Source organism: Amblyraja radiata, chromosome 6 (assembly GCF_010909765.2).
Source record: "Amblyraja radiata isolate CabotCenter1 chromosome 6, sAmbRad1.1.pri, whole genome shotgun sequence".
NCBI lineage: Eukaryota > Metazoa > Chordata > Chondrichthyes > Rajiformes > Rajidae > Amblyraja > Amblyraja radiata.
In genome coordinates this window covers 92,664,242-92,679,322 of record NC_045961.1, presented here as the reverse complement: position 1 = coordinate 92,679,322, position 15,081 = coordinate 92,664,242, and the positions used below count along the sequence as shown (strand labels likewise).

The 15,081-nt window shown below is 38.7% G+C and overlaps 1 protein-coding gene across 1 annotated transcript in view; it reads left to right on the top strand.

Annotated features, from left to right (window-relative positions):
• tmem131 (transmembrane protein 131) overlaps nucleotides 1–15,081 on the top strand; it is a 181,371-nt gene that overhangs the window by 99,299 nt on the left and 66,991 nt on the right. The window contains 4 exon segments of the mRNA XM_033023248.1: nucleotides 7,167–7,290; nucleotides 10,230–10,346; nucleotides 10,945–11,067; nucleotides 14,582–14,662. Coding sequence (XP_032879139.1) covers nucleotides 7,167–7,290; nucleotides 10,230–10,346; nucleotides 10,945–11,067; nucleotides 14,582–14,662 — 445 coding nt within the window.

Below are 15,081 nucleotides of genomic sequence, written 5' to 3'. Positions count from 1 at the left end.
AGTGCAACTATCGCTTAATCAAAATAAGCAAATCTCATTGTAATGAAGTCTCAGAAAATTAAATTAATCTGACAAAAGTCTCGCCCTTCTCATGATCTCATAACTGCTCATGTGCTTGATGACACTTTTTCATTCTCCACTGTTGTTTAGCTTTAGATAGATAGATATAATTTAATTGCCACACAACCAAGGTCGGTGGAATTTGGGTTGCCAGCAGCGGTACAGTAATAAAGAACACAACCACAATAAAAAATGTGCATAAACATCCACCACAGCATTCATCACTGTGGTGGAAGGCACAGAGCTTGGCCAGTCCTCCTCCATTTTCCCCCGTGGTCGGGACCTCCACCCTCCACAGCCGTTGCTGCGGGCGTCCAGATGGTAAGGGACAAAGTCAAAGTCAAGGTGAGTCCAGGATCGGCTCTTCCCAACCAGAGACCGCGGCTTCAGGCTGGTGTAGGCCGCAGGCCGGAGGTCAAAGTTTTAAAGTACCTGCCGTGCCGCAGCCGGAAGCACCGCAGTCTGCAGGGCCGGCGGTCGTAGCTCCCCTCCAGGGGAGATGATAAGTCCATGCCGCACCCGCGGTAGAAGACGGCCGCGGGCCGGCGGTGGAAGCTTCTTCTTCCCCCCGGGTCCTCCACGAGGGATCCCGGGCTGCAGATGCCGCACCAGTTGGAGTTCTGCAGACCGCGGCTTCAGGCTGCCGGCTGCCGCGGGCCAGCGTAACGGAGCGCTCCCCTCCAGCGAGCCCCAGCGAGGGCTCGCCCGCTCCGCGCCGAGAGTCCACGCTGCGCCCGCCGCTGAAACCCCGGGCGCGTCTCCGGGAAAGTCCGCGCCGATCCTTGCTGTTAGGCCACGGGAGAGGCGACCTGAAAAAAGTCGCCTCTCCATGGAAGAGGCGGCCGAAACGGTTTCCCCCTTACCCCCCCACACCACCCCCCACACAAAACACACAAAGAAACATTAAAAACAGACTTTTAAACATACTAAAAAAATAAAAAAATGTTGGGGGAAAAAAACGGACACGCTGCCGACAGGCTGCTGCCAGTGCAGCGCCCCCTAGAAATGAGATTTCTCATTCATTTATGAGATTGCACTGCTTACTTTAGGTTTTAGGTACACAAAAATGCTGGAGAAACTCAGCGGGTGCAGCAGCATATATGGAGCGAAGGAAATAGACAACGTTTTGGGCCGAAACCCTTCTTCAGACTTAAAAAAAAAATAGTTTTAGGTCTTTATCTATTCAGTTGAACGTACTTGTGTACTTTCACTGCCTTTTATTGCTCCCAGAAAATTGCTTCTAGTGGTCTTTAAGAACCTATCTTGACTTCCTCTAATCTATCATCTACATTGCAGCCTTGGGCAATATCGGTTGCCCTACCACACTCTTCCACCCACTGATGCTGACTGCATCTTGCCTCAAGACGTCTACTGAAACCATGGTCTATACTTCTTTTACCACTATTACCACATGCTTACATTTTTCCCATGGTTCACCTTCTATAAGGTTGTGTTCAACCAAATCTTGTCGTTATATCTTAAATTACAATGTTTTGTTCACACATTGCCTTCTCTGCTCATCCCTTGGTTCACTTTTAATCAAAAATCAGCTTAGTTTAAAGATAAATTCTTCCATAGCCTTGACCCATGAATCTTCTGCAGCCCTGTGAACCACACCAAGGCTCTGTGCTCTCATATTCCCTTTTAAAATTCTTAAAATGTACCTGTTTAATTAAAATGTTGTCCTCTGTATTGTTATCTCCTTTTATGGTATGGTATCACATCTAGTTGCTCTTGATTGTTTTCTTTGAAAGGTGCTTTGATAAAACAGATGTTTCTGCAGCAAACAACATGTTAATCTGAATTGAGATTGAGTGCAGTTTGAAGAGTAAAAAATACTTTTCAATGTAAAATTAATTTTCTACATGGTGTATATTTTGTGAGGAAGAATCTCCAGAAGACATGTTGATATTGGCTATCAGTGTGTGCAGTATTTTGTGTGAACCATTGTGCTTATGTTCAGGGTGAACAACAGAAAAAATATAGCAACTGTTGGTGTCCACTTTTTCAAAGTCGATTGCAAGCAACCAATTGTGATGTCGTGTTGCTGATTAGTCTTCTGTCTGCCCAAGAATTCTCAAACAGTGTATCTCTTAGACACTGGGGATAGAGATGTGGAATAACATGTTTTAACTGATAAACATTTTGCCTGTGATGAAATAAAGATAGAAACTAGAGTATCATGAAAATTTTAAAAGTAAGACAATTCTATTTTGAAGTGTATATCTGAATTACTATAACCTATTAAAGGCCAGAGAACTCAGCATGAAGTGTGTGTGTGTGGGGGGGGGGGGGGGGGGGGGGGGAGAGAATCACCATGCATAATAAAACGTAGCATTTTAACAGTGATCTACAGTGTTGGTTTGTAAATGCTTGAAATTCATCAAAACTGGTTACTTTGAGTGTAGAAGATAGAAGTCTGGATTGGTGCTAAATTGTTAGCAACTTCAGGATTTCTCAATGTACACATCATTGCATCACCACGTAATGTTTACAAACACTGGAGATGATTAGAACAATTAAACAGTCTTTCACCTGACATAATTAGGTGGCAGTCCTGACCAAAGTCTAAGATCTTTGGTCCTGACTCAGTCATGAGCTTCCATTAAGTGTCTACGGTTCACAGTTACATTTCCTCTCCATAACCTGAGCACAAAACTTTGTGTAGTAGGATTTAATGCTATCAAAGGAGGAAGTAAATGTAATAGTGAAGCAATCCTTTCGTATCTTGGCAGGAAGCAAAATTTACACCAGGTTTCAAGTATATCACAGAGCATTTCTTCGTTCACAAAACCCTTCTTCTGTGTCTTAATTTGAAGAATGCTAACCATATACCATATAACCATATAACAATTACAGCACGGAAACAGGCCCTCGACCCTTCTAGTCCGTGCCGAACACGTATTCTCCCCTAGTCCCATACACCTGCGTTCAGACCATAACCCTCCATTCCTTTCCCATCCATATAACTATCCAATTTATTTTTAAATGATAAAAACGAACCTGCCTCCACCACTTCCACTGGAAGCTCATTCCACACAGCCACCACTCTCTGAGTAAAGAAGTTCCCCCTCATGTTACCCCTAAACTTCTGTCCCTTAATTCTCAAGTCGTCCCCTTGTTTGAATCTTCCCTACTCTCAGTGGGAAAAGCTTATCCACGTCAACTCAGTCTATCCCTCTCATCATTTTAAAGACCTCTATCAAGTCCCCCCTTAACCTTCTGCGCTCCAAAGAATAAAGCCCTAACTTGTTCAACCTTTCTCTGTAACTTAGTTGCTGAAACCCAGGCAACATTCTAGTAAATCTCCTCTATACTCTCTCTATTTTGTTGACATCCTTCCTATAATTAGGCGACCAAAATTGTACACCATACGCCAAAATTGGCCTCACCAATGCCTTGTACAATTTTAACATTACATCCCAACTTCTATACTCAATGCTCTGATTTATAAAGGCCAGCACACCAAAAGCTTTCTTTACCACCCTATCTACATGAGATTCCACTTTCAGGAAACTGTGCACAGTTATTCCCAGATCCCTCTGTTCACCTGCATTCTTCAATTCCCTACCATTTACCATGTACGTCCTATTTTGATTTGTCCTGCCAAGATGTAGCACCTCACACTTATCAGCATTAAACTCCATCTGCCATCTTTCAGCCCACTCTTCCAATGGGCATAAATCTCTCTGTAGACTTTGAAAATCTACTTCATTATCCACAACCCCACCTATCTTAGTATCATCTGCATACTTACTAATCCAATTTACCACACCATCATCCAGATCATTGATGTACATGACAAACAACAGTGGACCCAACACAGATCCCTGTGGCACCCCACCAGTCACTGGCCTCCAACCTGACAAACAACCATCCACCATTACTCTCTGGCATCTCCCATTCAGCCACTGTTGAATCCATCTTGCTACTCCACCATTAATACCCAACCATTGAACCTTCTTAACCAACCTTCCGTGAGGAACCTTGTCAAAGGCCTTACTGAAGTCCATATATACAACATCCACTGCTTTACCCTCATCAATTTCCCGAGTAACCTCATCAAAAAATTCAAGAAGATTAGTCAAACATGACCTTCCAGGCACAAATCCATGTTGACTGTTCCTAATCAGACCCTGTTTATCCAGTTGCTTATATATATTATCTCTAAGTATCCTTTCCATTAATTTGCCCACCACTGACGTCAAACTAACAGGTCTATAATTGCTAGGTTTACTCTTAGACCCCTTTTTAAACAATGGAACAACATGCGCAGTACGCCAATCCTCCGGCACTGTTCCCGTTTCTAATGACATTTGAAATATTTCTGTCATAGCCCCTGCTATTTCTACACTAACTTCCCTCAATGTCCTAGGGAATATCCTGTCCGGACCTGGAGACTTATCCACTTTTATATTTCTCAAAAGTGTCAGTCCTTCCTCTTCTTTGATCCTCATAGTTTCCATAGCTACTCTACTTGTTTCCCTTACCTCACATAATTCAATATCCTTCTCCTTGGTGAATACCGAAGAAAAGAAATTGTTCAATATCTCCCCCATCTCTTTTGGCTCTGCAGATAGCTGTCCACTCTGACTCTCTAATGGACCAACTTTATCCCTCGTTATCCTTTTGATATTAATATAGCTGTAGAAACCCTTTGGATTTACTAACGTTCTTATTACATTGGCAGCATGGTAAAACTAATCCAAAATTACATCTGCAGGCAGTTTCCTATTTGATCTAGGGATAAATCTGTTGGAATCTTAGTCAAAATTAGATATAACATGTATCAGTTTTGATATCATCAGAGTATTTGGAAAAACAAAATGCGTTTTCTGTATGAAGTGACTAAATGGGATTTAGGAGTGCTTTAAACATGTCTATTTGCCCTTTAACTGTATTCAAGTTAACACCTGCTGAAATGATAGTTTCATTTATTTTGGCAAACTCGATATATTAAAAAAAAACAAGCAGGAAAAATAACTTCTTCAAACTTAAGTCCTACAGTATTCTAGTGTTGTAGCCTGTGCCAAAGAACAGTCTGCAGTACGACACCTGGCCTCCAGAATACATGTTCAAGCCAAGAATTTAAAATTTCTTCATGTAGGACAAGCTGGGTCATTTACTGCCAGCCTGCCAGCCTCAGCTTTGCAGAACTGTATTTGAGGAAGGTATACTGGTACTGATATTTAAAATCGTTTTATAGAAAAGGCTAAAATTATTAAATGAGAGGAGCAAACTTAAGACCTTCCAGCTCTGATTCTAAATGTTGTTTGTATCTGTTTAATTTGAATGAATGTTTGGGTAATTGTCTCACAGTTTAAAATGTACTGTGGGTGTTTTACATTCTCCTTTTTCTCTCTTTTCCACTTCTTCAAATATATATATATTAATGTATAACTTTTCAATGGAAAGCAGAACTGATCCTGGGACTCCTGCCAATGGTGTTTTTTGAGCAAGATGCTGAGAATTGAGCACAGCCTGCCTTAACCTCTCGAGTTTTTTTTAAAATAGAAGCGTGGAAGTTCTCCATGCATATCAGACGTACTTCTTGCTTTCACTGCCAATTCCCAACCCCACCCCTAAGATGCTCAGCTCAAATTGGAATCTCTTGCAGGACTACCTAGTGAGTCCTAATTTATGTGATGAACTTGGAGATTGCTGAATTGTAAAGTAGAAGAATATTAATGTACAAATATGTAACTTTCCATTCTGAGGCTGTGGATAATGGCTAGTTTAAACTAGTCTAACATGATGGCAGACACAAAATGCTGGAGTAACTCAGCGGGACAGGCAGCTTCTTTGGAGAGAAGGAATGGGCTGACATTTCGGGTCCAGACCTTTCTTCAGACTGCTACTAATGTGATAATGGATATTGTTTGCATATTTAAAGACAGTCTAAATTTCTAATTTATGGCTTGGTTCTCATAGAAAATAAATAATTTTGGTCTGACGAAAATAAAACTGACACATTTTTGTGTGCTATTGTATGCTACAATATTTTGAACAGCATGGTGCATGGAGATCGGGGAGATGGGGGATGTGTACTGTTTATTTTGCAACCAAAACAATGACAGGTTAAAGTTAACGTTGAAGTCTTAGCAGCAGTGACATTTCATTTTGAAATGCTGTATTTATTGCATTAACCTTTCAGAAGTAAAAAGTGCTCATTGCACTTGGTTGAAAACAATGCCGAATTATACGTTGTAAAAGCAAGTGATGGAGGATAACTCTGGTTCGAAGCACAGCATATAAGGCAGTGGTTGTATGTGCTTATCACCCAAAGACACCATTTAATTTTTGTTGATTCAGTTTAATTTGGATGTTTTATAACTCCTGTTAGTTTCACTTTTCATGACCTAATCTAGAAATTATTCAGTTTCCCAAATAATTGAACTTCCCAGTCCTAGTGGTTCTAAAGTTAACTATCTGAATTCAGCTAATTTCGGTAAGTATGTCCTGGATTTGCATCATCATGGCAATCCACTGATGAAGTAACATCCAGGGGTGGTACAGGAAGGTAAACACAAAATGCTGGAGTAGCTCAGTGGGACAGGTAGCATCTCTGGAGAGAAGAAAAGGGTGATGTTTCGGGTCAAGCCCCTTCTTCAGAGGAAGCCCTGTTGATTTGATTAGAAAGAAAAATGTAGGTTAGGTTAGCTTTTCGCATTTTTACTTAATTTTTAATTTTAATGCTTGTTTTTAGTGGGTATTTTTACTCAATGGTTGACTCCACTCCTGCTGTTCTCTCGTGTCAAAATCTATTTGAGTATTCTGGGGCCGGACTCTGCAATGCTTGCTTAAACCCAGTAGACACTCACACCTTGGTGCATCTCAGTGCACAACTCTGGGATTGAGATTCCCAGGGCAATTGTACCTCCACATCTGTAGAAGATCAGTGCAACTGTGAGCACGTGAAGGAGTGTGGTGTTACGGTTGTGGGCTGGACTGCAGCAAGTACATTTTTGGCCCATTGTGTTGAAAGGCATTAAATCATTGGATCAAAACAGTATTTGACTTGTCAAGTAAACACAATTTCAGTCTCTGTCATTTGTATGCTAACGCAATTGTATAAAATTGCATGCTAATTGCTTCTATTTTCACAGGCCTGTGGGAATGCCAAAAATGGAAAAAGTATACTTACACAACCCCAGCACAGAAGAAACAATCATATTAGTATCAATATCAGCAACAACATCACACTTTCATGCATCATTTTTTCAAAATAGGGTAAGAATTCTATTTGGAATTATTCAAATGGCTGTAAGATGTCTTCTGTAATATGCACATAAGTGGAAACATTTAGATTTTTGTTTTATGATGGAGTGATGGTCTGCAAGTAACATGTGTGATGTGAATCATTTGGATTAATGGCAATCAAAATCTTTGGGGATGGAATCTATCCTTTGTCACAAGCGTTAATTGAGCAGTGTAGTAGAATGGAACTGAATTGTGGAAATAACGTGCAAAGAGTGGCAGCTATTACATTGATCATGCATCTTAAACTGAAGGAGATAGATTTCTACTGCTTTTCCACAAGTATGGATAATCAATGGTGGATGGGTTGCTGTACATATTATATCTTAATGTTATGGCACTTAGTATTAAGATCTTAGTATTAGCACTTCAGAATTAAGATCAACTATTAAAATTGATTAGAGTTTTGTCTTGGGTCAGTTTGACAAAGTTAGCAATCTGATTCAATATATGAAAATAAAATCAAAACTCAGATGCTGGAATCGTAAATGAAAATGCTAGAAATATTCAGCAGGTCAGGCTGCATCGTAGGAAGAGAAGCAAGTGAAGATTTTAAAGTTGGAAACCCTTTGTGGGAATTGCAAGAACTTGAAATGTTGGCTGAGCTCTTCCCACAAATGCAGCATGACTTGTGGAGTATATCCGGTATTTTCTGTTTGTGTGTTGAATGTTGTTATATAAGTTATTATAAAAGAAGGGGAGTAGTCCATGCTAGACAAAAGTGTTGGAGAAACTCAGCGGGTGCAGCAGCATCTAAGGAGCGAAGGAAATGGGCAACGTTTCGGGCTGAAACCCTTCTTCAGATTAGTCCATCCCTGAAAATACTCAGCATGTCAGGCTGTATCTGAGGTAGCAGCTCTGAAACGTTATTAGTTGCCACAGATCTGTGTAACCTGCTGAACATTTCTAGCGTTTCTCGGGTTCAAATTTTCACAATCTGAAATATTGGTTAAATTCTTCCAGCTTCCTGGCCAATTTTTATTTTTATCGTTTAAATAAATGATTTGATCATTAGTGTGCGTCTATTTGTGTATCCTTGCTGTTTGCAGGATAGGTGGTTAAAGGGGAATGAATTTTGTACAACATGGCCTAAGTTTTAATGCCACTCACATTTTCAATCTTTCCATTTCCAGTGTATCATACACTATGGATGGCTCGATTGTAATCATGTATTCTCCTTCCGCTGGATGGATAGCATGCAACAAAAGCTTTTCACTGAACCTCGGAGTGAACTAAACTCAAACTCATTTTGGAGGGCTTCAGTAAAATATGGAGAGTGGGATTAAAGATAATGGAATTATCCACATGTGAAGTGAAATGATTTGATGGAATAAATCATTATAAATTTAACATACGACAACAGAAGGTTAAATAGAGCTTTGCAGATTAATTTAACATTTTGTGTTGCTTTGTCCCTATAACAATACTTGATCATGATGCAATAAAAGGTCGGCACTACTTTGTTTAAGAATTTTGAATAAACATTTGAAGAGGCAAATCTTCATGGATACATTGCCATTCTGCCATAACCTAACTTGCATCACAACATCTCTATGCCTGCTGAACTACATTTTTTCTTGGTTAAATCACCTTTAACTAAAACATTTGCATTGTATGGAGATCCCTCCTTGGCCTCCCTCAACCCCACCCACCCAACCCCATCCCTCCACCCTTCAGTGATGTGCTCTCTAATTCTGGCCTGTAAAGATGTTTGAATATAATAATTTCATTAATAACCATACTTTTAGATTGGAATTCCCTCAATAAAACATCAAAATTTCTCCTTAAATCCTAACCAAGACCACGATTTTGGACATCTACCCTAATATCACCTTGTGTGTCAACTTTAGTTAACTATTATCCTGGGAATCTTTACACTGTGCAAAGTGGTTGTGATGAGTTCTGTGCACCTCTAGTGAAGATCATGCATGGTAGAATTACAATTTCTGTGCTGTAATCCATTAAGGCATAATACTTTGAAATGTATAAAAAGATTGTTCTGCTTTGAACATTGAGGAAGTATGTTTTGGGGCAAATGGGGGAGGAGGGTGTGAGATGGTCTGGTAAATCACATTTTAGATAATATTTTGCATTAGTGAAGTGTTGACACTGGCACAAATATTAAATCAATTTTATTTTGAAAGTTACTTCTAAATATATGCAAATTTTTTGAGACTATCAACATTTACAGCATTTAATGTTGTTGCACTAGCCTTCAGAATTATGATTTTAAACTGTAAAATAATGTAAGGATATCCTTCAAGTGGTTAATGGGTATTTGGAAGTTTTCATGGTACCTCGATTGTCTATAATGTTAAGATGACAATATTAATAGATCAATTGTGAAATTAATTGCTTCCAGTGCAGTTAACACACCATAGAGGTTCTTCAGAATGCATTTAAAATTGGGAGGGGGAGGGAGGGGGGTGAATTAAATTTCCATAACTTATAGAAACTGCTTGATTTTCATGTTTCATCAGTTTATAATTGCAGACGCTTCTCGTGTGTTTCTTGCCAGATCATTTTATTCCTCCACCTCCTGACATGATAAGTATTTGTACTTGAAGTTTAGGAATATTACAACAATATTATGCATTCTTGGCTGTTAAGGTTGATATGGCATTGTTCTGTGCTTGTGTGTATGTTGCCATTGCTGATATATTTGAAATAACGAGGGTGCAAAATTGCATTATTTTCAAACTTCCTGCCAGTCATAAACTCTTCTCTGCATTGATACTTTCTTTGAAACATAAAGCCGAGAGCCCAGACAAAATGGCAAATTCTAATTATAACTGGATTTGGCCACCACAGGCTTGCCTGATGCCAAACTGATTATTTGTCCAACCAACTATACCTGCTATTGCTACACAAGATGTAAACTAATTAACATTTTGCTTTTCTTTGCTGCCCAGATAATCCCACCAGGAGGAAACACATCTTTTGATGTAGTGTTTCTTGCAAGAGTAGTGGGAAACGTAGAAAATACTTTATTTATTAATACATCTCTTCATGGGGTATTTACGTACCAGGTAAGAAAATCCAAAATTCTACTCAATGACCAAAAATATATTACGAACGAAAATGAGAGTCTTAACAAAAACACCTTTTTTTACGAATGCTTAAGGTTGAGAAACCTGTCTCCATGAATTTCTCTTTTTAGGGCAGATTAATCTACATTGCAACTATTATTTGCTGATGCAGGCTATGGCTCTCAGTGGTTCATGTTTAATTTTCATGGTTCCCTCCAATGTCCCATAGCTCCTTACAAACCCATCAACCCCCATCCACAGACTTCAGAACTCATAACCTGTTCAAATCCCACTTGCGCTTTTCTATTCAAACTTGTTGAGTGTCAGCTAGGCACAGCAAAAATAGTTTGACCTTTAGGCAAATTCAGTCATTAACTTCTGGCAGCGCTTGTAAAGGTTTTATCTTCCCTTGGTGTGCTCTTCAGTGAGTTGAAAGAGGAGGCAGTTTTTATTTACATATCTTCAGAAGTGACAATGTTATTTGTATTAAAACTATAGTGTGGTTGAGGTATTTTGTCTAAAGTTCATCTTTATTGACTGTTAAATTTATTGATCTTTGCCATTTTTATGAACTGCATCCTTGTAATTTCTATTATAGGTGTTTGGGGTTGGAATACCTAATCCTTACCGTTTGCGCCCATTTATAGGGGCAAGAGTTCCTGTAAATAGCAGTTTTTCACCTTTAATAAATATACACAACCCTCACAGTGAACCTTTACAGGTAAGTTACTTTTTAAACTGAAAACCATATACTAGTATTATCCAAATCTGAAGTAACCACTCTGGAAGACCAGATATTATCAGATTCTCAAGGGGGGGAAAAAACAATATGGACTGAACTCTCTCTCTCTGCAGCATGAGTGACGCCTTCTTAATTTAAAAAAAAATTAATCTTATCAAAATCTTTCACGCAAACTTACGAATTTTATTGCAGTGACTTTATAGGAGAATGATCCAGAAAGGATCTAATTTTAATGTTGAATTAAACAGTCACTCTTGTAACCTAAAACAATCCTTTATTTCATTTAATTTTTTAATCTATAAAAATCTAAGCCAAAAATGTATACAATTCAAAGGTGGCATTTGTTCAGTAATTGAAAGAAGTGTCTTGGTATTTAATAAATCTTGCTATTTGAAGTTGTAAATAGTTGAATTTGCAGTAGTGTAAAATTGCAAATATAAACTTTGTAATTAAAACAAAAAAAAGTAATTTAATGGCAATGATTAGCTAAATTATCTCACTGAATAGCAATACGAGGGGTGTGGTCATGCATCTTGTAAAGGTGCTACATCAAAGCTCCAATGATCCAGGTTTAATCCTGAACTCCGGTGCAGAAATTGCACATTCTCCCAATGACTGTGTAAGTTAAGTTTCTTTTGGCTGCTCTGTTTTTTGCCCAAATTCTAAAGACTTGGTTTGGTAAGTTAATTGATCATTGATAGCTGTCCTTAATATATGAGCAATTGTTAGAATCTGGCAGGAGCTGGAACTAACAAGGGATTAGTATAACTGGGTGCTTCCTGGTTAGTGCAGACCTGGTGGGCATTGATTAAAGATGTGGATGACTTTGAGCAGTTGTAATGCATCAACATTTACCATGCCAAAAGTTTGCTGTGGCTTTGATTATTTCTAACCTAAGCTAATGAATGCAGAATGATTTTCAGACATATGAAATGCAGCGAGAGCCTCAAAGAAAACAAGTTTTATGTACTGGAGAAAACAACTTATAAAACAAGGAAGTTTCATTAGTTGTTCACTAAAATATAGAACACCAAGTAGTAAATATTATTCAAGAGAAAGGTTGGGAATATTGAGAGATTGCTATGTTTAGAATGAATTATACTCCATTCTTTGTAGAATTGTGCAAATGTAATTCTGACTGAGGTGGCTTTACCTTGGCAGAATCCTATCAATGAGTTATCTCAAATATTTGGAGCATTTTCATTGAAGCTTTTGAATGTTTATTTCATCTTTGGTTGTTAAGATGTATTGAATGTGATTTTATTTCTCACTGGAAATTGTTGACATTTTGATTTTGTAAGCACGATACTTCCTTTATACTCTCCAATATTGCATCTGACCTTTGATGGGTAAAGGCAACGTTCTAGGTGCACAGTTTTTGAGCATGTCATAGGTTCAGGTCCACTTCTTGATTTCTTTTGCTCGGACTCTCGATGTTAGCAGCTGAGATAATGCAAGTGTTGGAAACAAAATGCGGTAAATATGCAGGCAGCAACACATCAAGAAAAACCGTTGATGTCTATGCATCAACTGTACGCCCACGCACTCTCAGCAGACCTGCTCTTACCATTTCTGTTTTTTACAATAGATGGATTTTGAGTTGGTAGAAACTAATTTTATTAACTCAAACATTTCGAACTCATTGGTTTTCCTGGAATCTTCCACCATATATTAATATATATTTATTTCAAAATTCATAAGTTGTAGGTCTTGAATTAAAGTTAAAAGAAATTTATCTGGGAAGACATGGGCGGCATGGTGGCACAGCGGTAGTGTTGCTGCCTTCTAGCGCTTACAGCGCCGGAGACCCGGGTTCAATCCCGACTATGGGTGGTGTCTGTATGGAGTTTGTGCGTTCACCCCATGACCATGTGGATTTTCTCTGTGATTTTCGCTTTCCTCCCACACTCAAGTCGTACAGCATTGAAGGTTAATTGACTTGGTATGAATGTAAATTGTCCTTACTGTGTGTAGGATAATGTTAATGTGCGGGGATCACGGGCCGATGCAGACTCGGTGGGTCGATGCAGACTCGGTGGGCCGAAGAGCCTGCTTCGGCGCTGTATCTTTAAACAAAAGTAAACATTTAAGTTGGATATTTAATGTTTGAGTGGTAAAGTCGGGTTAATTCATTGCTATTGGTTGATTTTTTTTTTATCTATAAAAAAAAAATTTATTTGATAAAGGCTGAGATCAACACTACTTCTGAAGTTGCCCTTTAACTTGACCTCCCACACAAAATAACATAATTTCCCCCAAAACAACCACAGATGGTTGTCGGCAGGAGTTCGTTACGACTTATGTAACTATTGCAACTCTGTTATTGCTGAGTTCTACTTACAAAAATTATCAATGTGAATGAATCGAAGTTCACAAAATGATTAGACAGGGTCTGTTGAGTAAATTAAGGCAATTGTACTTCAATATTTTTGGATGGCATTTAGTATTTTGGGAAAGTGTTGTTTTTCAATGGGTAAATAGTGTGTCAGCATGGTGCAGCTTTGACAAATGAAATCCTGCGCAAAATTTTTTTTTTTAAAAGGCGAATATCGATTTTCTATCAGTATAATTCACTTAAGGAAGTGTAAAGCTGGTCCAAATGAATACTTACAACTCCATCAACCTGTGCTAGGAAAATCCTGATGGAGAAGAGAATATAAAAATGGATTAGCCTCTTGTATCTCCGCTTGTTGAGTAGTCAGCTTATTATCCATATTCATCTGGAAAGTAGAAGAGACACAGGAGGGCTGCTACTCCCTGTGAAAACGGTTCAACACTGGTTGCCACGTTCAGGATTGGAGGCACAAAAATGCAAGTACTAAAATGGAAACAGCATGATATGCCTACTATTTGGTTTTGAGTCTGCCAATGCATTTATCCATTGGTTAACTGTTAAACAGCTAATCAATGCACTATTGACATTGTTGGCACCTGTGGATCAAATGCCATTTCTTCTGCCAAGTAGAGAGATCCCTGTGTATGTGTGGTTTATTCCTAGCAATTTAAATTTTAATACCGTGCAAAAAAACAGTGCTGCAGGAAATCGGTCGGCCAGGCAGCATCTGTGGAGGGAAATTACAGCCGATGTTTTTGGTTGGGACATTCCAGAAGAAGGATCAGGACCTAGAAGGATCTGTTTTCCATCACAGATGCTGCCTAACTCACTGAGTTCCTCCAGCCTTTAGTTTTTTTACTCAAGGTTTCAGCATCTGCTACTATTTATGCCTCTAAATTTAAATGCTAGTGCCTGTATTATAAAATACTGAGGTTAATGATGGGTACATTTAATGTATCGAGCCCCCTGAGCAATTTTGAAATCTGATTGGAAACCAGTCGTTGCATTCCAAGACTAAAATGGTGTAAGAAGTTCTGTTTTGGTTTGGGTCCAGCCCAGATTTCCATTACATCATCAATAATGAAATGGAAACAATCTAAACAAGCTTTTGGCAAAGTTTTATTCTTGGGAGTTAAGAGTTGACTCTTATTTTACCAGGTAGTTGAAATGTATTCAAGTGGAGGAGACCTGCACTTAGAACTTCCAACCGGTCAACCAGAAGGTCCTCGAAAATTATGGGTGAGTTTAATATGTTCAGCAAAGACTGGTGAATGTCAAAGAAATGCCATTTCTCTTTCATCACAACAAAGCCATATTGTTTAATTGGCTCAGACTACTGTGATTGTTTATATAAAATCTGGCATAGGATCTTGCAAGCTGTTAACTTTTTACAGTCAATTTTCTGTACAAGTTCCAATTTACAACTTGAATTTTTATTAAGGCTAGAATATCTGCTGAACAGGATTTATCTGGAGAGTGATTTGTAAATATGAATCAAAGATCACTCATTATGCTCAAGAAAGCAGAATACAGCCTGGTCTGTGGAGGGACACCAAATCTTTAGCGGCCATTTGGAGTTTCTGTTTATACCTGAAATTGGTATCTGTTTTATGATGTACCATGTGTAGGAAGGAACTGCAGATGCTCGTTTAAACTGA